Here is a 25,360-nt window from a genome sequence, read left to right as displayed (position 1 = left end):
TTTCTTTTGGTATGTTATAGAGCTTTTAATTATTTTGATAAATGGAGCTTCAGCAAAGATGACTTGAAGTTTTGTTGTTGTGGATAAAGATAATGTATGAGTTTTAGAGTTTTGAGGCCAGGTCTTCTACAAATTGTTGATAAAATTCAAGAGTGAAAACTGGTCCAGATGCCTTTCTTTTAAATTCTTTTGATTGCCAGCTTGATCTCTTCCTAAGGAATTACTTCTTCAAGAAGGGCCAATTCATCCTCAGAGAGAAGTTGGGGTTGTACATTCTTAATTAATGTTTTAATTTCTTTTAGTTGTGTTCATGGTTCACTATAGTATAGGTGTTGAATACCATTGCAGTATCTGAATGCTTTGCTTTTATTTCTCCTTTCCCATTATTAATAGAGGCAATGTTTGATTTCTTCTTTCTGGTTTTAAAGTAGCTTGCCAGCATTTTGCTGCATCTAATACTGGTCGTGTAGTATTTCCGCTTGATTTTTAGCAAAATGTAGCTGCCGCATATTTGCATTTTATCTTGATTCTGGAGTATGTGTAGAACTTGTTTTGGCTGTAAAGGTTTTCAAGCTTTTTGATTTCCTTAAAAAGTTTCGGGTTTTTCTAAAATGGGATTTTGCTTTTCGTCACCTTCAAATTTTCCATGCACCATGGTTTTATAGGCATCCCAAATAGTTTCTGTGGTTATTAGTAGTAAAAAAAACTCTTCTTGTATAAAGGCCAAATAAGTATCTTGTTTTGGAGGAATTATAGAATTTGTTGTCTCTTTAATTTACTGTTCACTCCCTTGACATTCCATTAGACACATTTAATAGTTTTTTCACTGATAGGCAGAGAAAACTGATATTAGAGAAAGTTAAAGCCAACTGGCCTGAATTAATAACAGGAAGAATCTGTGGGCCTGGCTCGCTTCCGAATGGTTTCGGAGGACTGATATGCCATTGCCTGGGTTTTTATGGAGTGTTTAACTCATTGCGTTTTTTGTATTATTTGTGGTATCTTGGCTCAGGGACAGTTACAGAGGGTTGTTTGTTTCTTTGTATCTGTTTTCATTTTTGTGCTGTGGTTGACTAATTTCCACTTCTTGTTCTGTGAAGCCATGTAGAAATGTTTTCGTGCGGTGTTGGTGGATTACTTGACATTTTCCCAGATACATAATTCCATGCTTGATGCTGTGTTTTTTCATTTGCTGTCTGGGATCAAGAAATTTATTTTTCTTTACAACGGTGGCCTTTGCTAAATCTTTTGAGATTTAGATCTGTAGGCCTACCTATTTAATTTTCCTTTCGCTGCCTCGACAACCTGCTTGTCCCTGGTGTACTCCAGAAAGTGTATAATAATCCCTCTCAGTTTATTATTCCCTTTCGAGCTTGGAGGGAGCCCTCTATTGTGCACCCTTTGGATGTTTCATTCTTTTGTGAGGAGGTAGATACCGGCTTAGTATTGTCGTAGAATGTCTACTAAAAATTGAATCATGTTAGATCTTTTTCTTCTTTCCTGTGTACACCAACTCCAGAAAGCCCACAAAGGTCTGGAAAACATAAACAGGCTAAACAATATACGTCTTGTAGGCAAATATTGTTTATTCTGTTTATGTATTCTAGACCTTTGTGTGCTTTCTGGAGTTGGTGTACTTAATATTCTAGTTATGAATCCCCTGAGAAAATCATTCAACTCTTTCAATTCTTTTGTATACTTGTTCTTTTTTCTTTTGTATGTAGTCTAATTTCCCTTCATTGACATGACGTTTCGAGGAAGTAGATGTAATACATGATTTCAGGAATTTCACCTCAGTCAGGATATCTGATAACTTTGTTTAATTGGAGAGGGTGGATCACTTCTTGGGCTTTTGTTGTCGAAATTAAATGTGTTAAATAGGTATTTCTTAAATGTATGGTTTCCTTGTAAGATAATGCTTGTTGGGAGGGGGATATTGGGGAGTGTCTGTCTTGGCTGTGTCTCTTCTTGATGTGACAATCTACCGCTGACCATATTTGGACAGGAGATAAAGCATTATTGTGACACTAGTGTCCTCTAACACAGCACTTAGCATGTGTCTCTGTTGAGTCCTTTTTGTGGCAATGTGCATAGTTACTTTATTACATTTCATCTGTCTGTGCTTGCCTGTGTTGTAGGCAGTGAAACGTCAGGTTGGAAGCAGTGTGTAGTAACGAATTCCAGGCTGGTAGTAGTAATTTAGGAGGTTTTATTGTAGTAGTTACATGTTCTGTAGATCAGCTCAGAACTAGCCCCACCAGGAGCAGCCAGCATGCTGCTCAGCCCCTCTCAACTGTGACTTTCCTCACAGACTCTCAACATTCCTAAGCGCATCATTCTACTGGCTGAACAAGAGGTGAAAATGGTATTTACATGAACAGGATAATAAGATACTACATAGTGATACTCTTGCGTCTTAATCCCAAGGTCTGCCAGCATTCAAAGTCTCCCGCTTCCCATTCCTGCACTCTTCACTTCTCCGCCACTCACTTAGGGCCAGCTGTTGGGCAGCACTGCTACTCTCTTCTCATGTTGGTCCTCCTTGGTGCCATTGTCCCCACTGCACCACGGCAGAGTGGGTGAGAGTGGAGACCCACAAGATGCTGTGGACAGAGTGGGCTGGTAGTTTCCTTCACTGGACCCTGGGCATGTCAGACGATCTCCAGTCCATTTTCAGTGGGTCACCACCAAAACAACGGATGACAGCTGTATCCCATGGAGGATGTAAGGCAGATCCTTACTCCATTAACTGGCTGTTTCAGGGCTTTTCTGACAGCTACCATCATTATACCTTGACCTTTATTGTTGCTGTCTTCATTCAGTAAAGGCTGTTGAAAGCTGCTGATTTATCCAGTAGTTATGCTGGATTATTGCTCTCTTCGGCTTCATGTAGCATAAGATAGCTTACATTTGATATTAAAATTTAAAAGATTACTAGATGCATGTGACCATTTATGAAGTCACCCAAAACAAGGCCCCTCGCTTACTTCTAATTTAGAAACTCTGAATTTGTTCCAGTGTTTATTGTATCTTGTATCTCTTGGAAAGCACTCACTCGTCTGTAGCAGCACCTCCACTTATCTATGTTAGAAAATGCAGAGACCATGTGACCTTTCTTTACTAAGCATCTTTTATTTTGTGATGACAGCTGTGGAGACTGCAGAATGGAAGAACAAGCATTGCCATCTGCACAGACAGAGCCGACAGAGACCCGACTGGGACATCCTCGCTTGCCGGTGATCTCCCTCAAACCCGTCCTGGTGAATGGGCCACCCGGGCAGCCTCCCCGGGCACCTAACCTGCTGGAGTGCGAGAGCATCATACACCAGCTCTGGAACAACAACCATATACAAGCCCAAGAGGTGAGCAGTTTTGGGGTGTCTGATGTGTGAGACAACCCGGCCACAGTGTGAGTGTCACGAAGTGGGAGAGGTGAGAAAGTATAGAGTTCTGTAAGTTTGCTATCCAAGGTGATAGATTAGGGGTGTAAACGAAAAAAGATAAATGTTGGGGTGCTAATAGGAAGAAATGTGATTTTAGCAAAGAAAACAGTAAAAGGTAAAATGATTTGTGAAAATGCAGTATGCAAGGACATACACAGTTGGGAACTTCTTGTCCGATGAAAATTCATAATCCTAAAGCTTTGTCCCACATATCCTCCTAAATGTTTTTCAGCTGCAGCGCTTAAAAACGTTTCTGGAGGAAGTTGTCTACAAAAATAAGTGGACCCCAGAATTATACCTCGTGGCCAAGGGTTTGCTGTGCCAACCTCCCAGGTACCAAATTATATTATTTTCTATGGTGCAACAGTTGTATACTGATAGATGCAGTACAGCAGGTATTACATTTCTCGCGTAGGTCGAACACGTGTAATAACAAGGGTAAAAACAGCATATTTTTCAAATGTAGATAATTATTAAACTAGCAAAATAAGAAACGTCGGAGAATGTATGAAAGGGTCTTGAACACTAAAATAAGCAAAATATATGTAATAAAATATGATAGAACGAATACTTTCATTTATTAATTGATTGATTGGAAATTTATGGAGTGCAGAGTTAACCTAATGGCACTCCTAAAACAAGGTGCTTGCAAAAGAACATGAAGTCTGTGTACGAGGGAACAATTGAGTCTTGAGGTGTTTCAGAGAACATAGATGTTTAGATAATAGAGGTAAAGTTAACTGAAGGTGATTCCGGTAATTAGGTGTAATGTAAGAGAATGAGCTGCCTCTTATTCAAGCCTTGCACATTTCAGGGATTGTGACCACATTGCCTTTGGCAGTACACCGCCCAGTCAAACCTGCAAAGGTCTATATGGAAGAAGGCAGTTCTGGAGATAAATTCAACCATTCACGTGATCAGTGATGTGACAAAAACCGATGGCCTTAAAGATAGATCTTTTGGTCACAGAGAGACAGTGGAGATTGGAAAGATATTGTGATATGGATACACACCACTGAAGATTCAAGATATAATGTGCAGTTCTGAACAATCAGTAACTGAGATAAAAAGTGCAGAGGGGGACACAGATAAAGGGAATTGCTTTAGTCCAACTTAGACAGAATGATATACTGGACTGTAGTTTTGTGGCACTCCAACATTAAGCAAAGGTACGACTTTGTGATATATGCAAATGTAAAAGAAACAGTGGGTGCATACAAAACTCACTTGAGGGGAAAGGGTGTGAGCAAAGACTTCTCCCAGATATTTCAGTTGGAAGGAACAGGACACCATGGTCCGATGACCATCACATGGGGCCCCAGATGTAAAAAGGAAACCCAACAATAATAACTTCTTTTTTGGTGGATTTTAGCATCAGGAAGTTTCTATTCACCCAAGCAGCAAGCTTGAGAACAATCTGGGTGTTATCCGCATAGGACATCAAGAACAGCAAAGGTGCGATATAGTTAATAAAGAGTAGTGCTCATATACGAGCCCAGAGGGAATCCAGAGCGAAAATTGTGTTATGCTGTATGATAAGTGGATTGTTTCTTTAGCAGGGGAGTAGGAGGTTGCTTCCAAGTTTTGGGAACCAATACAGGCCTAATAGAAGCGTTGCACAAGTCCCGCATAGTCAGACATACTGTTTGAAGCACAAGCAAAATAAATTTGTGGATCAAGTGGAGATTCAGGTTTTGGTAGATAACTCAAGATATTTAGTGCTTTCAAAATACCAACAGGCGAAATCCCTAGATGTTCTACTTGGAGCAGGACAGTTTGCGTCAAGCAAGTTTAGAGGCGCCGGATCAAATAAACTGGTGACATTCCTGATTTTGATGCGACAAACGTTTGGAAATTGGCTGAAGGCGAAATCGTGGCTCTTTTCCATCGTGCACAGAAAAGGATAGTACTAATCGATAAGTCTTAACGAGCGGAGTTATGGCGTTGGGAATGCTGAAGCTTTTGAAAAAGAAGCTGAGAATTGTAAGACACTTTCTTATGAACTGTGATGTGTTACAAATGCATCAGGGCCCAGGCTCAAAGCCACAAGAGTTATACTAGATTAACTCCACCTTTCCACTTTCTCACCTTCGTTTGTAATGCAGGTCTTTAATTTACATCAAATACATAGTTCTTACAATTTGACACGCATGGAAGCATGGAGTTGTCCACGTACAGGAGCTGTAGAGTCTTGGTTTGGTCAATTCTAGGCATGTCAGGGAGGCTGACAGTATTATATCATACATGTCTTTTGTATATAGAGGGGCCATAATACAGCCTTGTTTCACCCCTCTATTTCGAATGGTCTACTAATGGTGCCTTTGATGCCCACTCTGACTTGCGCCTTGGAATCTGAGTAAATACTGATGATGGTTCTGAGGAGGGCCGAAGGTAGCCCAAGTTATCCAGTTTGAATCAATAGAGTATCCTATTGACCGGGTAGAATGCTTAGACGAAGTCCAGGAAGGCTGGAAACAGGGAAAACTCAAAGATGATGGAATGGAGGTTAAATATCTGATCTATGGTAGAGAGGCTACTCCTATAGCCTACCTGTATTAGGTTTAAATGTGGTTCTTATTGGCCCATGTGGACTGCTGATCCAGGATTTCTTTTGTGAGGATTCTCCCTTGTATGCATGTATGTATGAATGAATGTATTAGTGCATGATTGGGTTTTATAAAGCGCACAGCTACTCCTAGTAGTGTCCTAGTGCCCAGAACTGCAAGTAGAACCAAAAAGAAAAGAACCTAAGCACCAGAGTAACAAGAAGAGAACAGACAAGTTTTTAGTCAACTGTGGAAACCAGATTCAGAGCTCAAGGTCCAAAGTTCACAAGGAAGCTGATTCCAGGGCTTAGCCACCAAGAAGGAGAAGTAGCGCACTCTGTTCCTCATGTGCCTGACCCATAGCACTATCACTAAGGCAGCCTTTGCCGAGCACACTGCTCTTGATGAACAGTAGGGCAAGAATCTGTCCAGGAGACCGAGGACATGAAAGGAAAAGTGTGTGAATCCTTCCTAAAAGACAGCAAATGGAGGGATCTTAGAAGGTAATTGAGGTCTCAATCTGAGAAGAGCGGTGGCATTCTGAACAACCTGGAGTTCACCAAGCAAGGCTTTTGACAGCCCTAAATAGAGGGCATTGGCATAGTCAAGCCTGGAAATAATCAAGGCGTGAATCACTGTCTTCCTAGAATGAATAGGCAACAAGAACAGACATTTCTCAAGGGTATGGTGCAACTCAAAACAGACTGACACAACAGCTGAAGCCTGTGGTTGAAGGGAAAGTTGTTTGTCAGATTTTAACTCCAAGATTATTTGCCACTGAAGATGGAAGTAGTGGAGCCAGTAAAGATGTAGGCCAGCCTGCCTCCCACCAGTTGGCTTTATAGGACCCAAATTTAGAAGAATCTGTCTTATCCGAATTGCATTTAAGCTGACTCCTGTGCATCCAGTCAAAACCAGTATGCATGCATGCATGCTTTAAAAGGCTACTCCGCAGATGTGAGATCACTCTCAATAGAGAGGAGCAGCTGCGTTTTTTCAGCATAGGAAATAATTTTGCTCCAAAAGGATTCCACCAATTGTATATCAATTCTATGTCTTATCGGGTGGTAGGAACTGAGATCTAAGACCTTGAGTTTCTTATACAGTGGGATTATTAGGCTTTTTCCATGATTCTGGAAATGAGACAGTATTAGCAAAAAATTAAAATACCTTCAAGCCAAGGGGTGACCACTAGTCAGCAAAGTGGATGAAGTTCCCATGTGAAATCATGTATTTTCCTGGTGAGTTATGTTTTTGAGTCTGTGTGTCACCCCCAAAGTATTTTCTGGTGTGTACCACGTGATCTTCTTCTGCTCTTCAATTGCTTGTCTGTGTGTGAAACTGTCAGTATAAAATATTTCTATTAAGTAGGTTATCCATTTGGTCACTAGCATACAGGTGTTAATGTTAGCATGGGATGTCCCTGTGGTACTAGGGACCAAATCGCCTTAGAATCATTAATAGCTGCTGCTCCCCATCGTCATCTGCCAAATGCCTTTATTTCTGCTTGGATATGTTTATTATAACCTTTTCTTAGGTGTTTGAGGTCTTCTCATCGCCTTGACTCAGTGCTTCCTAAACGGCAAATGTAGGTTTTTTTTGCACTCGTAGTAGACAACAAGTTGTTCTCAAAGAAGATTTTTTTCCAAAATGTCCTCCTTTTTTTCTAGGGTTTGGGAACACACCTGGAATAATTGAGGTGCCCCATTGATACATTTTCTGGGCCCCCCTCCCCAGAATCAGAGGGTCAGACTTCTAACTCCCAGGTGCAAGGACTAAGTTTAATGCACCCATAGGAATTAGAAATCCAGTTTTGCTGCAGCCCAGACACAACCCACTGAGCAATTAAGTGTAGTAAGTGTTTTCTGGTAATGATCAGTACATAGTTTAAAATTTACAATCTAGTGCACACGATATAAGATGGTAAAATGACAGAAGATAAAACTTAAAACAGTTCATGAAAAGTGAAAAGATGAAAAAAGTGTAACATGGTCATTGAATGTTGCAGCCCTAACACCTTCACTGTGCTAACTAAAGGTGCTATGCTAGTTCAGCCTATTAATCAAGTTTCAAGGGTGGTGCGCATATGTGGTTTCAGTCAACAAGATCTGTTGTCTAGAATAGCATGTCCGCAATTCCAGGAACAACAGCAAGGACGCTGTGTCTGTTCGAGTACCAGTCGGTGAAGCCAGAGTCTCACAGTATTCTTGTTGAAGCCTTCTTTGGTTAAGGTGACATCTAGAGCCATGCCCATCCTGATCTCCTCTCCTACCTGAGGTTGCATACCTGGGTTTTTATGGTTTCTTATCGTTAATGTTATCTTAAATTGTGAAAACAATGATGAGACTAGGAGACACCTAAGCAGCAATACAACAAAACATTACAGAGGGAAATGCGTTGTCTTGATTCGATAACTATAAGCAATAAAACATGTCAGCTTACAGAGTGAGCAGACATGATGCCAGCATGCCTACGTACTTTAAAAATAAACTTCACACTTTCTATCAAAAGAAGAATCTGAAGTCAAAACAGAAAAGTCTGAACCCATGGTGTAGAGGATATAGAAGAATCTAAAAAGGCATTTCTGAGCATGTCATACTTTCTATGAAAGAAATAAAAATGTTTGAAGAGACAAATGATGTAAATAATAGAATCTGAAAAGCAATGGTCATAGTGTTTAAGACATCCCTGGAATAACTCCTAAAATAAACAATAATCAGTGTGTGTCTAAGTGTTGCAGATACTTGTTGAACATTTCTAAACTAAATAATCCCAAAGATATTTAACTAATATGAGTGTGTTTTGCAAAAGCTTAAAATTACCACTCATGACACATTTTCAGAACTGAAGAATATGCTAGAAACGTGCATTTGATGGAATCGCAGTTAATCACTTGTTGCATGTTCAGTAACACGTGTTTTTGTGTCAAAATAAAAAGGTCTCTGCATTGAAAAACACTGATCACAATACAATGCCCTTCTTCCTTCATCATACTTCTCACTCTGCTCTTCAGTGCTCCTAGTTTTGCATTCAGGTCTCCACATAGGATCAGAAGGCAGATCTCTGGTTCACCAGTGTCATGTTTTACTATTTAATTTAGTGAATGATTCCTTTCTTCAAATTTAGTGGACTCCGGGGGATGGCGGGACATAAATGGTGAGAACAATAATACCTAAAAGGGTGTACGCCCTTATTAGGTTCGCATAGGGAAAGGATTGTATGAGATCTAACTAGGTAAATTCCCTGCAGAAGTCCTTCTTGCAGCTTATCTGAAGACCTCCTGGCTTTCTCTTGAAGGTATTTGGTGTAGCCTGGATTGCTGAAAGAACCAGGTCTTGACTTCAGTTCTTTAAGACTGACAATAACTATTTTATTTTATTTTCCCTACAAGTCGTTATTTTATGTAGGCCTTTCTAGTGCATCCCTTAAAGCCTTTGTTTCTGTCTTTGTAGATTTTTGCCTGGTCTTAGCTTTGGGGCCCCTGCTCCCTAATCCTTTGGTGCAGTGGACATTGGCTGAATGTTCTGTCTCCAGCCTCCATCTGCTGTTCAAAGCTTTTTTAATCTGATTTGCGTAATTGATGGATTGTTAGGGAAATGTGCATACCTAGCAAGGATTGTTTCTGAGGTAGGATTACTGACTATTTTGCTGAGGTTGTTGAGTTTACTGAGATAGTTGGTCTTGGCGACTTTCCCTACCTTGTATTAGGGATCATTGATTGGGGTGCGGGAGTTGGAAGCCTGCAGACAAGGTGTGGGATTTCAGTTGGCACGGTATCCTTACCTGTTTCCTTAGCCTTCTTTGTCGGCTTCATTGACTGGTGCCTTTGGAACATATCAAGCATCCGTCTCTGGGGTTAGATATGTGAGGTGTCCAGGTTATTGCATGAGATCTCAAGGCTTGCAATCAGTTCTATGTCCAGCTCTGATCTTGCATCTTGTTGTGCCACCTTTGTACTTTGGGTGGCATTTCTAACATTTGTTGTCTTATTTGCAGTAAAATAGGTCCTAATTAGATTATTGGAGTGAGAGTTTACTGGAGTATCTTGTTCTGCCACCTATGCAGTCTGAGACTGAACCCAACCGCAAGTCCTCCAACCTCCCCATCTCTTGCCTCCTTTTTTATCCTTCCTTATGTCCTCTTTTTTCTTCCTAATTTGGTCCTGTATATTATTGCCTGTCCTTGTTTTCCTTGTTAGCTGTCACATGCCTGGACCCGCTGCAGGTGGCAGAAAACCATTTTTTGAGGGCACTGCTAAAGCGGAGACCTGATCCCCCTGTTAGCACTTTATGTGGAACTTGTCCTAAAACCTATCTTGGATCTGGCAGCAAAAAAACAGTGCTATATTGGATCAGGCTAGTAAGGTGCCACAAGGCCACCATATATCTATGGTCGCTGAGGATGCCTATACACGTGGCTGTCTGGGTCAAGGTAATTGGCTGGTGCATGTGAGACAGGCACCTCCTAATAGAACTGCAACTGGAGGGCTAGGGAGATCTATGGACAGATCCAAACAAGGTAGGGTGCAACACCATAGAACTTGTGAAATAACACTATTAAAGGTTTAGGTGGGAATCAAAGCTAGTGTTAAAACCAGGCAGCATATTGAGCGACTACTTTGATAGTAAAGCAGTACTGGCTGGAAGTCCTCTTTGGACCAGATTTATCCAGAACTGAAGCACACACTATATATCAAGTGTAGATTGCGGGTTTTCCTTCTAGGAATTACCTCATTAGATGTGCAAGACTTCAGAGAGGAAGTGAACATTGTGATTGCCTTCACGGTAGGAAGGATAATATTTTGCACCTTTTGCATTTTTGCTCAAAATCTGCTACTGCCCATAAAAGACATCTGCTGCCCTTGTTTAGGTATCATGAGGTCGGCTCCATCTGTACTATACTAGGTATATGTCTTAGGACGGACAGAATAATTATTTTTAATTCTGTAGCTTCACGTCATTGGGCAGCTTGGCCACTTGTAAGTGAGGCCTTTAGCCAGCGCCTAAGCAATTGTTTTTTAGTTGTGAAAGTATTGTATGATGATTGGTTGCTAATAGCTAGATTTGATAGGTTGTGATTTGTATTGTATGTTCACCTGCACTTAGATGTTTTAACGTATAGCATAATGTATATAGGCTGTGTATTGCTATTAGTGATAGCATGGCTGCCAGAATTTAAAATTATTAGCACCATTAATAGGATTTGATTTGTACTGTATTTTGCCCTTGAAATTTACTGCTTCTCCAAATTTAATTAATGGCATACTTGTATTAAAACCAGCGTAAAATGGCATACGTTGCTTGAGGGAATGTGCAATGTAAAGATGGGTGATTAAATTCTACTTAAGGAATTTGGATCTTGTAGTATCATGTATATAGAGGTAAGTTGATGCTACTTTTTAATTCTAGTTGGAATGGTGGACGCCTGATTATATAATCTAGCTTTTAATTTAAACACTTTATAGAATGTTATCATAGATGTACTTAATTTTAATGCACGTAGAAATATATATGTGTATTGTATGGCTTAATGCTGAAACAATCAAGCATATTGATTGATTGGGCTGTCATATGCTCACCATACCGATGTCTTACCCACCATCAACAAAGTTGAGTGATTGTGTAGCTGGCAGATGTCAGCGGAGAATGGACAATTAGAATGGCCAGGCAGTAACAAAAGCCAGTAATAGTGAGATTTCAAATGAACAATTTATTGACCAGACAGTAAAGTATGATATCAAATACAGATGCAGCTGTAGCACGCTGTACAACTGAGGGGAGGGGAAGGAGAACAGCTCATTCTGTCTACTATTTACTAGAATTTCTAGGGACAAGTACCATCTTCTGCTCAACACTCAACTCCTATAGCGAGGGTAAAATAGGGGGGACCAACCCCCAACAGCCTACCAGTATCTGAACAGGAATCCGTGCTGGTGTTTCTAGGTTCTATCAGTCCATCCTACTTCGTCAGGCAGTGCATCATCCATGCTGATCAGGATTAAATGCACCTTTGCTGTCTCAGAGGACCCTCCCTGATCCAAGAGTCAGCTCAAATTCCCTCTCAGTACATGCCAGCATCAGCATCCTGAACAGATTGCACTAGTCTCCTGCGTGTGTTCCTGTACAGGATGTGCATGTGGAGGTCACCTGAGGCACTCTGTAAACCTTTTTAAAGACCCAGGCTTTTAGTTCTGTTCTGCTGTATGCGGGTAGTTTACATGGTGCAGCAGTTCTTACATTCCACTCTCCCGGAGCTGCGAGGAGTAGGCGCTGCTGAGATTGGGGGACAGGAGCAAAAAGCAGAAGCTGCTGATCATGGCCGCTTCCTTGCTATTACTCCAGATGCCTGGTATTAGACTTTAGTAGTGAACTCCGATCCCAGCCATGTCACTGTCCCAAGTGTTCTGAAACATCTAGGGACATACCAGATCTGCTGGACCGCAAGATCACTTGGATGCTCAGCAGTGGTGGTGCGCATGGCTTGCATTCCCCCTTCATGGAACAAGAGGAGCAAGGGCCAAGGAGACAGGCTGCACTGACAGCTACGCCGACTGTCTCCGCCACTAGACTCGACCCTTTGACATCAGGCACTTTGCATCTTGCATCAAGCCAGTGTTAAGTACCTGGTTTCTCGGATCAGACACAGCATGTAGTAGGACCTAGGTCTATCCAGAAGGAACCTGTGTACTGTGAAGCACATCTCCTTTGGCTGAGAAAGTGTGGAAGGATCTGTTTCTGTATGGACAAAAAACGCAAAAATCTGTGGACCTATTGCCGTGGACTGGATAGAAGCGAGGAAAAGCCATTTCCCCACTCTGTGAAATATGTCTAAGTAGCATTGCATGACAATTTGTGGAGTTTTGAAACACCAGGGAAGATATTATTGTTATAAGTTCTGTAATGTTAGGACTTAACAGACTTTTCGATGTCTGGAGGACCAGGACGAGGTTTCCGGGATTGCCCTCCTCTGAACTTTTTGCCCAAGATTTGATGCTATAGCAGTATTGTGAAAAAAAGTATCTAGTTTCATGGTGACCTACCAGGATGTGGTTTACATCCTTGTCCTGCTGATGAATTTCAACCTCTAGAAAGTTTCAAAGTGAGAAGGTAGAGTAGGGAAATTGTGTTTGATTAAAACACAGCCTTGCAGTCTACCATTTCCACAGTTGAATCACTGAGAGCATTTTGCTGCAAAGTTCGTAGATTCACAAAATCTGTGACTCTTTAAAGCCCTGGTCATTCAGATAAAGCTTTGGTCCTCTGGATTTTGAGTTCCACAAAAATGGGTGCAAAGGTAACACTCTTGATTTGGGCTATCTGCTAATCTTTGCCTGACCGTGTGCCTTTCTCGGTCAGCTGCAGAGGTCAACTGCACCGCATTGATCTGCAGTGGACTTAAGCTTTTCTGTTGTTCTTTATGGACCCTTTTTTATCGATTTTGTATATCCAAGTCACTACATCCTATTTTAATCATTTGGAAGTCATTTTAATTATTACATTTTACTCCTATTGACTCATAAATGCTAAGAAAATGTTTGTGGTTGTATCCCAGAAAAGTGTAGCACCTGCCAGGTTTTGTGTATCATTTCTTTTACTGTTATTACTTTCCTGTAAATAAAACTACTTTTCTTTTTTGAAGATGTAGCACTGTTTGGCCATTGAGTGTTACTTTTGGTGCCACCCTGCATCAAATTTCGAACTCACACCAACCGATAAAGTAAGCCCTAACTTCTCAACCTCTTTAGAGTCAAGTGCCCAAAAGAAGTACCTTAATTTATATATGGAATGCAATCATATTTTCTGGGACATCACTAGTCAAGGAAAATCTCAGCATCATATAGAGCCCCATAACCACAGTCCTCCCCCAAGACCTCATTAAAAGGTGTGGTATATAGTAATGATATGTATTGCTTCTGGAAGTATTATCCTTACATGAGGGAATGTAGAGATGTTCCTGATTGTGATGTCAGGTTATATCATTCCATGTGTTGAGTTGCTGCTGGCCCTAGAGGTTACATGACCTATGGATGGGATGCTCGCTAATAAAGAACCTACTAAATCTACACCAGGATTACTTCATTATTACCCTGGCGACGAGCGGAAAGGAGAGCATCGCAACATCTACAACCATTAAAACCAGGATTTTCCCTTATTTATTTTCATTCACGCTCCAATAATTTTTTTTTTTAAACAGACATTTATATAGCAATTTTTGTTGTTGTTGTTCCTTGATCTCCATTGCTCTTGGATTCTATGTATTCTGGGGTACATTGTATAAATCTGTTACATTTTTTTCTATCAAGGACTGTGCAGTGGATGTGTCATTTTTCTTACACAGTGTGCGGTGTGCTGCATTGCGCTCTGGAACTTAGTATGGGCGGTTTCCCCGTGCTGGGACAATTTTGTACTGTGTGGAGAAGAATTGTATTGTTATATACTGAAATCAAGGAGTTCAACTTTCCCACAAGCATCAGATACAGGAACAGGTGTAACAGCACATTACCTGCTTTCACTGGTACGCGCTACTTTTGAATTCTATGCAGCCATACGCCAGTAACTGAAGAACATTCTGATTGCTTGGCGTTTTGGGTGTTCTTAAGCAGTGCATCCTTGTTCGATGTTTCTGTGACCGACTTCCTTCAGAAAGCAATGGCTTTGGTTTTCCCTGAGGTTGCCAGAACAAACCCTACGGTCTTCAGAGAGGATGCACAGTTCATTTGACAGCCATTTTGCATCAGTATTTTTTTGGGTTTTGCCTATTCCTCACATGGCGATAGACACGCCCCTCTTATCTGAGGTATACGCGTTGGCATCATAGCGACGATAGGCACGCCACCTCTTCTGTTTGTTTATTTGTGCCTGTTTCTTGCAACTGCGATAGGCACGCCTTGAAGTAAAGTACTGCCTGCTTGTTTACTAGTGCCTGTTTCTTACACGCCTTATGCACGCTAAAGGCACGCCTTGAATTTCAGCCTACAATAGGAATGCTTGAATTTCAATTCTACCTGCTTGTGGATGATGGTCTTCTACTGGTGTTATACACCTGTTGTTAGTACTACCAGCACAGTGCTTGCCCAATTGTGCCTTGTGCTAAATGAAGCAATCTGCTTCATTAATTTTGCCTGTTGTCGGCGATATGCATGCCTTCTAAAGGGGTGCAATCTCGCTCTTGTAAGTTTCTGTATTTTGTATAGTGCTTGTGGGCTATTTTGGAAACCTCCTTCACAGCATTGCGGCAATAGGCACGCCTTTGATGCACTAGTGAATCATAGCACAGTGCTTGAAATGTTAAGTGTACTTTCACTGCTCTTGACTTCTGTCACAAGTGTGTTAGGGTTGGCTTATCATGCAGTATGTTATTTCTCCACCATTTTGTTCTCTCTGCCCCTGGTGAACCACCTGTTTTATGGTCCTAGTGGGAGAAGACATTTCTGCATTATTCCAGAGTTTGTGGGGCAAATCTCTCTAGTGAGAGGAAAACTTCTCTCTTGTTACACTGGACTGTGAGGGGCAAGAAGTGTTTGAGAAAATTCCAGATTTGGGAGATCAGGACGATGAATTGAATGAATTTGAAATGTGTATGAAGAAACTCGATTTACACTACCTTCCTAAAGTTAGCAGGATCCTCGAGCGGTACCATTTCGGCATGAAAGAACAGACAAACAATGAGAGTGTGGAGGAGGATGTAACGTGTTTAAGGAAGTTAATGTTTGCTGGCAAGTTTGGGGCTGCATTAGAAGAGAGCATCAGGGATCAGTTTATGCTCAGGTGTCCCAGTGAAAAGATTAGACATGAACTGAGGGTGAAGGATGATACTCCATTACAATAAGTTGTCATCATTGCCAGAAGCATAGAACATACTTTAGCATGTGTGGAGGAGCTTGATAGGCTTAAGATAATTGCTGTGAGCAAAGTAGATGTGAAGGAGGATGAGGGGAAAAGCAATGAGGAATCTAAAAATAAAACATTGCAGCCTCAACCAGGGAAATTAAAGGGTGTGTGCTATCGGTGTGGCATTCCAGGACATTTTGCTTAATTTAAGAAATGTCCTGCATGGAGAGCCATATGTAAGACCTGCAACAAAAAAGGTCATTTCGCAAAGTGTTGTTGCTTATCCCAAAAAGGTTACTCAAGATGGTGTAAAGTTAATAGATGACTGTATCTTGTCTGTGCATACCAATGAAGGAATGAAGAAGTATCCCAAGGATTGGGTTATGATAGAGGATTTGGATGTTGAGACTCTGTTTGATTCAGACGTGTGGTTGACATTGATATAATTTTAATTGTTTGGTAAAGAGCTCAGTGGTAAGATCAAGCTGCAGGCTCCTGATGTTGTTCCTGGAGCTTACGGTGGGCTGACCATTGATCTTATAGGGTACTTTGAGTCTGGCATCAAGTTCGGGTCAACGACTTTCCATGGAAAGGTGTATGTCCCAGTGAAAGGGGATAGTGTTTGGAGTTGGCTGCATCAGAGAGACCGAGGGGTCATACTTGATCCTAATTCTTCTACTCCTTTCATGATCAGAGAGGATTATATTGAGGGGCTACAATTGTGCTCAGTGCAGGAACTCAAAGTTTGGCAAGGAGATAATACAACAAACTTTTGTGCTGAGTTTCCTGAGGTTTTTAGTGAGGCAATGTGTTGTCCAAAGGGCTATGTGCACCAAGTAAAGCTGAAGCAAGGGCAATGCCAGTGGCTGCAAGGGTACACATCATTACTATCTCCATTAGGGAAGCGGTTTAAAGTGGGATTAAGAGGTTATGCGGGGAAGGGATAATTGAACCTGTTGAGAGCTCTGAATGGGTTGCACCCATTGTAGTAGCTTGTAACCATTCAGGTAACATCAGGTTGTGTGTGGGCCTGAGAGCTCTCAGCGGGTGCATATTAAGTGACCATTTTCCTCTTTCCAACATCACAGAGGTGGTCTCTTTGCTTCATGGTGCCAAGTACTTTACTACTTTATATTTGACTGTGGCATACCACCCGATTAAGCTGAATCCAAAGACTACACCATCTTTATTGCACCTTATGGGACTTACTGCTTTGTGCGTATGCCATTTTGCTTAGCATCAGCTGCTGCTGTTTTTCAGTGTGTAATGTACAGTCTCTTTGGGAGTATGCAAGGTGTTAAATGCTTCCAAGATGACATTCTGATTTATGGTGATACCAATGAATCACATGATGGAAGGGTCACAGAAGTGTTGCGCATATTGAGGAAGAATGGATTGACAATCAAGCTGAGTAAATATTCTTTTGAAAGGACAGAAATTGAGCTTTTGGGCCATGGAGTTAATGCTGAGAAAATTTACCCTAAGAAGGAATTAATTGCTAGCGTAGTGAGTCTGCATAGTCAAAGAAAAAAAAGATGAGCTGTTAATGTTCTTGGGCATAGTGGAATTTCATGCAAAATCTTTGGCTAATTTGGCTTCCAAAACGTTGAATATGAGGAAATTACTAAAGAAAGGGGTGTAGTTTGTTTGGAATGGACTGTGTGAGAAGGAGATCAAAAGGGATCTTGGAAATGCAGATAATCGGAGTTGTTTTGATTCTTCCAAGGAATGCTTCATAATGATTGCTGCGAGCACAAAGGGTCTTGGTGCTGTTCTAATTCAAAGAGAGACTGAGGAAGGTGATCTCAGACCCACTGCATACATTTCCAGGTCATTACATGGGTGGAAGAGAAGTACTCCACAATCGTGAAAGGGAAGCTTTAGGTGTTGATTGGTCAGAAGGGTCTTGACATGATTTCCATGCACATTTGCAAATGGATTGTGGGTCTCGAGGAGTTTTGTTTCGAGGTATGCTATGTTATGGCAACACAGACAAAATTGCTGATTGTCTCTCAAGACTCAGTTCTGTAGTTGAGGAGGGTGAAGAGGAGGTGGAGGCGCAAGTGAGAGTATGCAGTATTACAGAGGGATGTGTATTGCACGAGGAGTGGGTTAGTGCTGGTGATTCTGTTTTGCAACAGGTATGTGATGCTATGAGCAATGGCTGGAAGTCAGAAATGAGGAAAAACCCCATGCTGAAAAGTTTCTGGAAGGTAAAGGATGAACTTTCATCTGATGTTGGCATTATTCTACATGGTTTGAGTCTTGTGAAGCCAACAGTATTGAGGGAAACGAATATGAGGTTAGGACATGAAGGGCATCAAGGAATAAGCAAAAGCAGGGCAAGAATGCATCTTAACTACTGGTGGCCAGGAATGGATTTGATGATAGAGAGATTGGTAAGAGAATGTCCAGACTGTAAAAGTAGCGACAAAGTGCATAAAGTCAGGATTCCTCCCCCCTCCCCGCCTTCCCCACCCGGTTGAAGTGCACTGATCTTTCACCCAAGCAATGGTATGTTGTGGCAGTGGATACTGTAGGAACATTGCACTGTAGAGGGACTTCAAATTATTTGCTTGTTCTAGTTGATCAGATCTCTTGTTGGGCAGATGGTCAGCAGTATTGAAACTAAAAGGATTACTGATTTCCTAAGTAAGATTTTCAACCGTGAAGGTCTGCCCAATGCTATATTGACGGGCAATGGCCCTCAATTTGTGTCGCTTGAAATGATGGCATTTTTGCACATGAAAGGTATTAAGCACAAGAAGTATTCTCTATATCATCCCGAAGGCAATGGTACAGTTGACAAGTTTAATAGCGCAATTAAAGAATGAATTCAGTTTGGAGGTAAGTGCAGGAAGGAAGGGTTGAAAAAGTTTTTATTTTCAAATAAGTTCAAACCACATGCAACTGAAGAAGTTCCCTTTGAATAATTTTGGGTAAGGAAGGCCAACACTGAATTGTTCCCTAGGTGGTTACATTGTGACTTGGGAATCAGTGAAAGGTGTCAGTGAAAAAGGAAAGGCAGTATGTGGAAAATCGTAAGTTGTATTATGACATTCGGAAAGGTGTGAAGAAATTGGATGTGTCATTGGGGGATCTCGTATTGTTAAAGAAACCAGTGTTATCTAAAGGTGGGCCCCCAGAGAATTGTCAAACTTTTCCGCAATGCTGTTGGAATGATCTGGAACCTTAGTAGAGGTACTGTACAAAGGAAATGATCCTGTGTGAATTGTAAATGTTCCATATTGGGTTGATGCACTGTTGTAGGGCTTTATTTTCTTTTTTTGTTTTGGTTAGTTGGAGTTTTGTTACCATTTAAGCCTAGGTTTTGTTTTTCTTTTGTAGTCCTATATGCAATCTTTTATTTTTTCTTGTCATTATTTGTAAAGTAGGGAGGTGTTTGGTATCTGTCAGTTCATAAACTTTATTCGGATAAAGCATCGTATCCTTAAAAGTACGAAGCAGTAAAAACAATATAAATGACAGGAGAAGAGTGACAATAAATGTTAATGAGAATTTACAATTTACAAAACACAATATAGTAAGCACAGGGTTGTAAGTAAAATGAAAAATTCATTATCAACAATTCTAGACTTAACCATTCATCACTTAAAAACTCAAGAATTGAGCATTGTCTTACATGCCCTGGTAGCAATTCTCAAGAATGTGCTTAAACGAAAGACCAGCTCTTCATCGTTCAAGGTAAGCATACTTGAGTAGGCAGAATCCAAGTCTATAAGCCTGCTCCTGTTGAAAAAAGGGTAGAGAAGCCCCTTGCTGTATTTCATGTAATATTTACAGAAAAGCAAAAAATGGAGAGAAGATTGGCCACTGACCCCGTCACATGGGCAGGGTACTAAATCAAGTTTTGGGTGGTAGCCAAGCGGAAAACACAATACGAATTTGATTGTCCCTGCTCTCAAGCAGAATAGAAGGCTTCTTTCCCAGTAACTCATGGGTAAAACAAGATAATTTGGTGGTGGGTGGTAGTGCAGCTCCAGAGACATTTAACTAGACAGGAGGGGTTTCTTCGATTCTAGCGCAGTTCTTTTGGTGCTATACAGCAGATAAAGGGCACTTCTGAGGTCTTTTTTGTGCAGAGTTTCAGCTTTACCAGGATTTAAAAAGATACAGCTTTTGTTAATACTACATAGACTCTGATATACCCCAGATAGCCAGGGGATATCCATCCCCGTATCACACTTCAAACAATCAGTAATAATGTCTCTGGTAAGAGTCGCTGCCTCATTCTTCCAGATCGATAACCAGAAAAGGGCTGGTCGGGCACATATAAAATCAATTATATAGTTTAAATTTAGTTCTTTGTGGCATACATATTGTGGAGTGGAGATTGGGATACCCAACAGCTTCCTACAAAATCTGTTTTCTTCCTACTGAATGCAGGTACTGTTCGCAATACCCCATATCTCAGCTCCGTTAGTGGCCACTGGTACACATTGCAATTAACATTTTTTTAAGATAGCTAAAATAGCGCCTGTGTTCTTTGGACGGGGAAAGCTAAAAATGTAATTGATGGTCTTTGAGAACTTGCTACTGGAATGGGTAAGATGCTCAGTCCAGGAGCCGTTCGCAGCAAAGACCACCCCAAGGTAGGGAAATTTACAGGTGCTTATCAGTTTTTGACTACCAACAGCAATAGAACTGAGCTGGCCTCTCTGGGGAACATAGGACATTAAAAATTATTTACTAAAATTGACTCTTAGATCCAAACTATCCATGTATTTTCACAAAAGACTGTACTAAAATGCGCAGAGAGTTAGGGGTACGGCATATAAGAACCGCATTGTCAGTGTATAATAACACAGGAAGGAGTTTTCCATTAATCATAGGGACATCTTGGGACATGAATACTAATGATTTATTCAATCCATTAATGTAAATAATAAAGAGAAGGGGGGTCAGTACACATCCCTGCCTGACCCCTCTTCCGACCTCAATTGGCCCTGAGACCTCTCCACCTCTGCCGATCCTCACTTGTGCCTGGAGATCTTTATGAAGATATGCCAGGAAATGGACCAAAGGCTCAGCCAGACCATAGGCCAGCAGAATTGCCCACAGCCTTGACCTATTTACAAAGTCTAAGGTGAAGGACAAATCCATAAAGCCCAAATAGACTGGAGAGTTCCGTGCAACGGTGTATTTCCTGATTATAAGGCTGAGGTTAAGGCATTGTTCGTTAGTGCCGACCTTGCTGCGAAAGCCTAGCTGGCAGGGCTCTAAGATGTTACATTCCTCTGACCATTCCAGTATCCTATTATATAAAACTCTACCCAATATTTTGAGGGTATTATCGATCAGTGAAATGGGCTTATAATTACTGGGCTGCGACCGATCCCCCTATTTGAATATAGGGATCATAATACTCTTCACCCAGGTGTCGGGTAACGGGGCATACATTAGGTTATTAAAAACATTCAGAAGGAGCGGTGCCCAAAAGTCCGGATTCCATTTGATAAAATCTATTGGTAGCCCATCAGGGCCAAGGGCCTTGTTCCCAATACTCTGTTTAATAGCTTCTTCTACTTCAGAGAGAGATATCAAAATACTAGTGAATGAGCCATAGTCATACTGGTCGGTCGCTGAAGGGGGAATAGCATAGATTTTAGAAAAGTGGGATTCCCAGGATTGGCTAGAAATAGTACAACTGATGGGGGTTAATAACTGTCCCATAGAACGGAGATCCCTTACAGCAGACCAAAATTATTTTCCCCTTTTATCAGTAGTGGCCTGCGATAGGGTTTCCCAGCGGTCCCTGAGAAGTACTCCCTTCCGATTAGTGACTGCCAAGTTGTACTTATGCCTGGCCAGTTTCACCTCTGTAGCACACCTAGGTTCAGCGGACAACACCCTGCGCAAATTCCTATTAACCCGTGAGCATTCATCATCAAAGCATCTAGGGCCCTGCTTTCTCAGGGATGCGGGTTTTGACAGAAGGGTTTTAATAACTAGACAGAGTTTAGAGAAAACATGGACTACCTCTGGATGCGGGGTTTGAAATGACAAATAGGAACTAATGAGGGGCAAATTGTCCATAGCTAGTGACTTAAACAAACAAATCCCCGTTGTTAATGCCCCTCCAAATCAATCTTAGGTTGTCAGTCGATGGCGTTAAATCCCTGGCCCCGCATTCAGATGAGAACGCGGGTCGTGAAGCCAATCTCAATGCTATTTTAATAGGGTTATGATCCCCGTGAATAGTAGCAACAACCTCTGCATTAGTTAAGTGATCTGCAATCAGGGGAGAAATAAAAACAAAATCTATTGTAGACGAATAGCCACTGCCTCTGAATGTTGGATGGTTATTATTTGTCGCATATAATGTGCCTGTCTGATCCATTACATTAACCAGGTTATGGGAACTCAAAAACACTGCCAGCTCAACTCCCCTGCGGGAAAAAGGACCTAAATTATGTCGCTCAGCACCAAAGTGCATATCATTAAGATTTGTGTTAAAGTCTCCTCCTAAAATAATCCCAATAGGATTGCCCGAACGTTGCTGGTAGTCTAAGTTGGAAATAAAATCAAAAAGCTCAATAAAATTCTTATTGGGAATGGAAAAAAAGTCATTATTATAGAAATTTACCAAATAAAAGGAAACTCTTCTCTTGAACAATACAGTTTGGAAATTACAACTGTTAGTTGGGAGTATCGTAAAGCTTCCACAAGCTGCTACATTAAGCCCAATAAAAAGGCCCCCTGATGGTCGGCCCTGTCTACGACGAGATGCTGCTACATTCATGCAATGAAACCCCTCAATATGCAGGTCGTGCATGGCCCACATCTCCTGAAACATTACTATGTCTTGTTCTTTAGCTAAATGCAACCAATCCTGGTCATCAAGCTTGGACTGTAACCCTGCTACATTCCAACTAAGAATGTTCAGGTCTGCTCCTCTGTAAGTTCTAATTGGGAAGTGATCATCATTGTCATTATCAGTTGTCACTATGGTTTCAGAGGAATCCTCCATGTGAAGCTGCTGGTACTGCTGAGCAACCATCAAGGGTGGTTGTCAGTCCTGTGCATCTAGACTCGAGAGTGCGATGAACCTATTTGTTAACAAAGACGAGGCGTGGGCATCCCTAAGGGGTTTAGGGGGAGGCTTATAAAAATGACCCAGGGGGGCGCACTAATGCAGGTATTTTGTGTGGGGAGTTGCTCGAAAATACTCAATAAGCAGCGAATGTGGGGTCTGCGAAAATTGAGAACACAATCACCAGTTATATTCTTAACAGAAGGACCAACCCACCCTACTCTTCTGGCCATAAGAATGTCGTTCATGTTAGAGGGGTGAAACCCCTTATATTTGCAAAGCCAATCTACAGACTTATTATGCAAATCTACCCAAGACTCCATTTGATCCCCAGCTAAATAGGGAACCCCGGCCAAAACTAACACACAGAGGCAGGGGGTAAGCGTAGTACAACAGTATTTTCTCTCGAGCACGCATTCCTAGGACAGTTGGAAATATCCTTGCTTACGCTTGTGTCACTTGCAGGGGCTCTAGTATCTTGGTAAGTAGGGCAACTTCTTCCTAATGCTGGGTTTGAATTAACTGTATTTCTCAGAAGAACACCCTGTCTCCCCCTTTGTTCGCTATCAAAATTTCGCCCAGGAAGTACATTTGTATTGCTACAATTAGTGGGCGGGATAGCAGGAGTGATATCTTTAAGAGAGGCAGAGCTGGAATGTATACAAAAAGGAAATAGTCCACCCCTGCCAACATTTTGATCAGAATTCGTGTTACTGCCCATTAGGTTAACCAGTTCAGAGTTCAAGGATTCCAATTTCCCCCACAATGAATTGATGTTTGTGTCAATTGCCTTCTTAATAACGGCCAAGGCATTTTCAATAGGTTTAAATACAGCGGGGGGAACGGCGGCATCTCCCACGGCACCTGTATTAATGGCAGTGTGGGCAGAGTTAGAAGGAACATCAGTCTGTGTGCCCACTGAAGTGGTGCGGGTGACCACCTGATGAAACGCGTTACTTACCTGTAACAGCAGTTATCCAGTATTGGTGTCTTTCATAGATTCACATGCCTGAATCATTCCCCGTCGTCGAGACGGGAGCCTCCGGTACATAGAAAAGTAATGTCCTATAGACATACATAGAGAAAAATAGGCCTAAGGGCCTCCCCTTAGTAGCCTATCCTTGTCCTTATGTAAAAAGGACCAAACTCTTAGAGCCAGCCAATCAGCTGTCACCTCCCTCTAGAACCTTCCTGACAGGAGCCTCAGTCCCTCAGATTTTCGTACGCACCAAGCTAGGTAGGCGTAATATAGTTAGAGAGAGACGTGAGTCCTTCCAGGGGAGGCGGGAGGGTTGCATGTGAATCTATGAAAGACACCAATACTGGATAACTGCTGTTACAGGTAAGTAACGCGTTTCTTATCCAGTATTAGGGGTGTCTTTCATAGATTCATGCCTGAATCAGAGTAGTCAGCAATACATTATGCACATTTCTGATGTAATCATGCCATATAGCCATTTTAGATAATACACATATTACTATGCGAGTTTGAAACATTGGCATACATCAATACAATATATCAGCAAGAGATGTGCATACCAGGATGGCGGGATGTTGGAAGGCTCACCTCACTGGAATAGATGGCGAAGCACCGCCTGGCCCACTGCCGCATCCTTCGTAAGTTCAGCATCCAGGCAGTAGTGTCTGGAGAAGGTGTGCGGTGACTTCCACGTCGCCGCTCTACATATGTCCAAAATCGGCACTCCAGCGAACAGTGCTGCTGATGTGGACATCGCTCTGGTGGAATGCGCTTCCACCCTGTCTCTCAAAGGCCGTCCGGCCCCGTCATGGCAGAATGCTATCGCTGAGGAGATCCACCGTGTGATGCTCTGTTTCGTTAGAGGCATACCCATCCTTGGCCTACTGTAGGCCACAAATAGCTGAGATGACTTCCTGAAGCTCTTTGTTTTGTCTATGTAAAACTTTAGACACCTTTTGAGGTCCAGAGAGTGGAGCGTCCTTTCTGCTGCCGTGGTAGGGTTTGCAAAGAAGGAACGTAGAACCACTGGTTCATTGAGGTGAAAGTCTAAGGCACTTTCGGTATGAATTTGGGATTTGTCCTCAGCACCACCCTGTCCTGTTTGAACTGCATGAAGGGTTCCTGAATGGAGAGAGCTTGAAGCTCGCTGACTCTCCTGGCAGATGTTAGAGCGAGCAGCAGAGCCGTTTTCCATTAAATGTACTTGATGGAAGCTCGATGAATGGGCTCAAAAGGGTGCTTCATGAGTTGGTTAAGGACCAAATTGAGGTGCCACGTCGGTGGGACCCGTCTAGGTCTTGGGAAGGACCTATATAGTCCCTTTAGGAACTGTTTGATAAGCCTACTGGACCAGAGAGACGGGCCTTTGTAAGTCCTGGTGAAACGTGAAATGGCCGCCAGATGCACCTTTATGGATGCATGCGCCAATCCCGACTGTGCCAAGTGTAGTAGATATGGCAATATCTGTTCAGGTGTGATATGGAGTGGTCTCAGGCCTTTCTCTAAAC

General features: G+C 41.8%; 1 protein-coding gene across 9 annotated transcripts in view; it reads left to right on the top strand.

Moving 5' to 3' along the window:
• The window catches only part of LOC146783444 (coiled-coil domain-containing protein 74B-like), a 353,886-nt gene that overhangs the window by 233,469 nt on the left and 95,057 nt on the right, over positions 1 to 25,360 (top strand). For all 9 annotated transcript variants that reach the window (XM_085633242.1, XM_085633243.1, XM_085633246.1 and 6 more), the window contains 2 exons: positions 3,149 to 3,362; positions 3,676 to 3,776. In XM_085633242.1, coding sequence (XP_085489368.1) covers positions 3,149 to 3,362; positions 3,676 to 3,776 — 315 coding nt within the window. The remainder of the gene's footprint in view (positions 1 to 3,148; positions 3,363 to 3,675; positions 3,777 to 25,360) is intronic.

This window comes from Triturus cristatus, chromosome 11 (assembly GCF_964204655.1).
Source record: "Triturus cristatus chromosome 11, aTriCri1.1, whole genome shotgun sequence".
NCBI classification, from domain to species: domain Eukaryota; kingdom Metazoa; phylum Chordata; class Amphibia; order Caudata; family Salamandridae; genus Triturus; species Triturus cristatus.
This window is presented reverse-complemented; position numbering and strand designations above follow the sequence as displayed.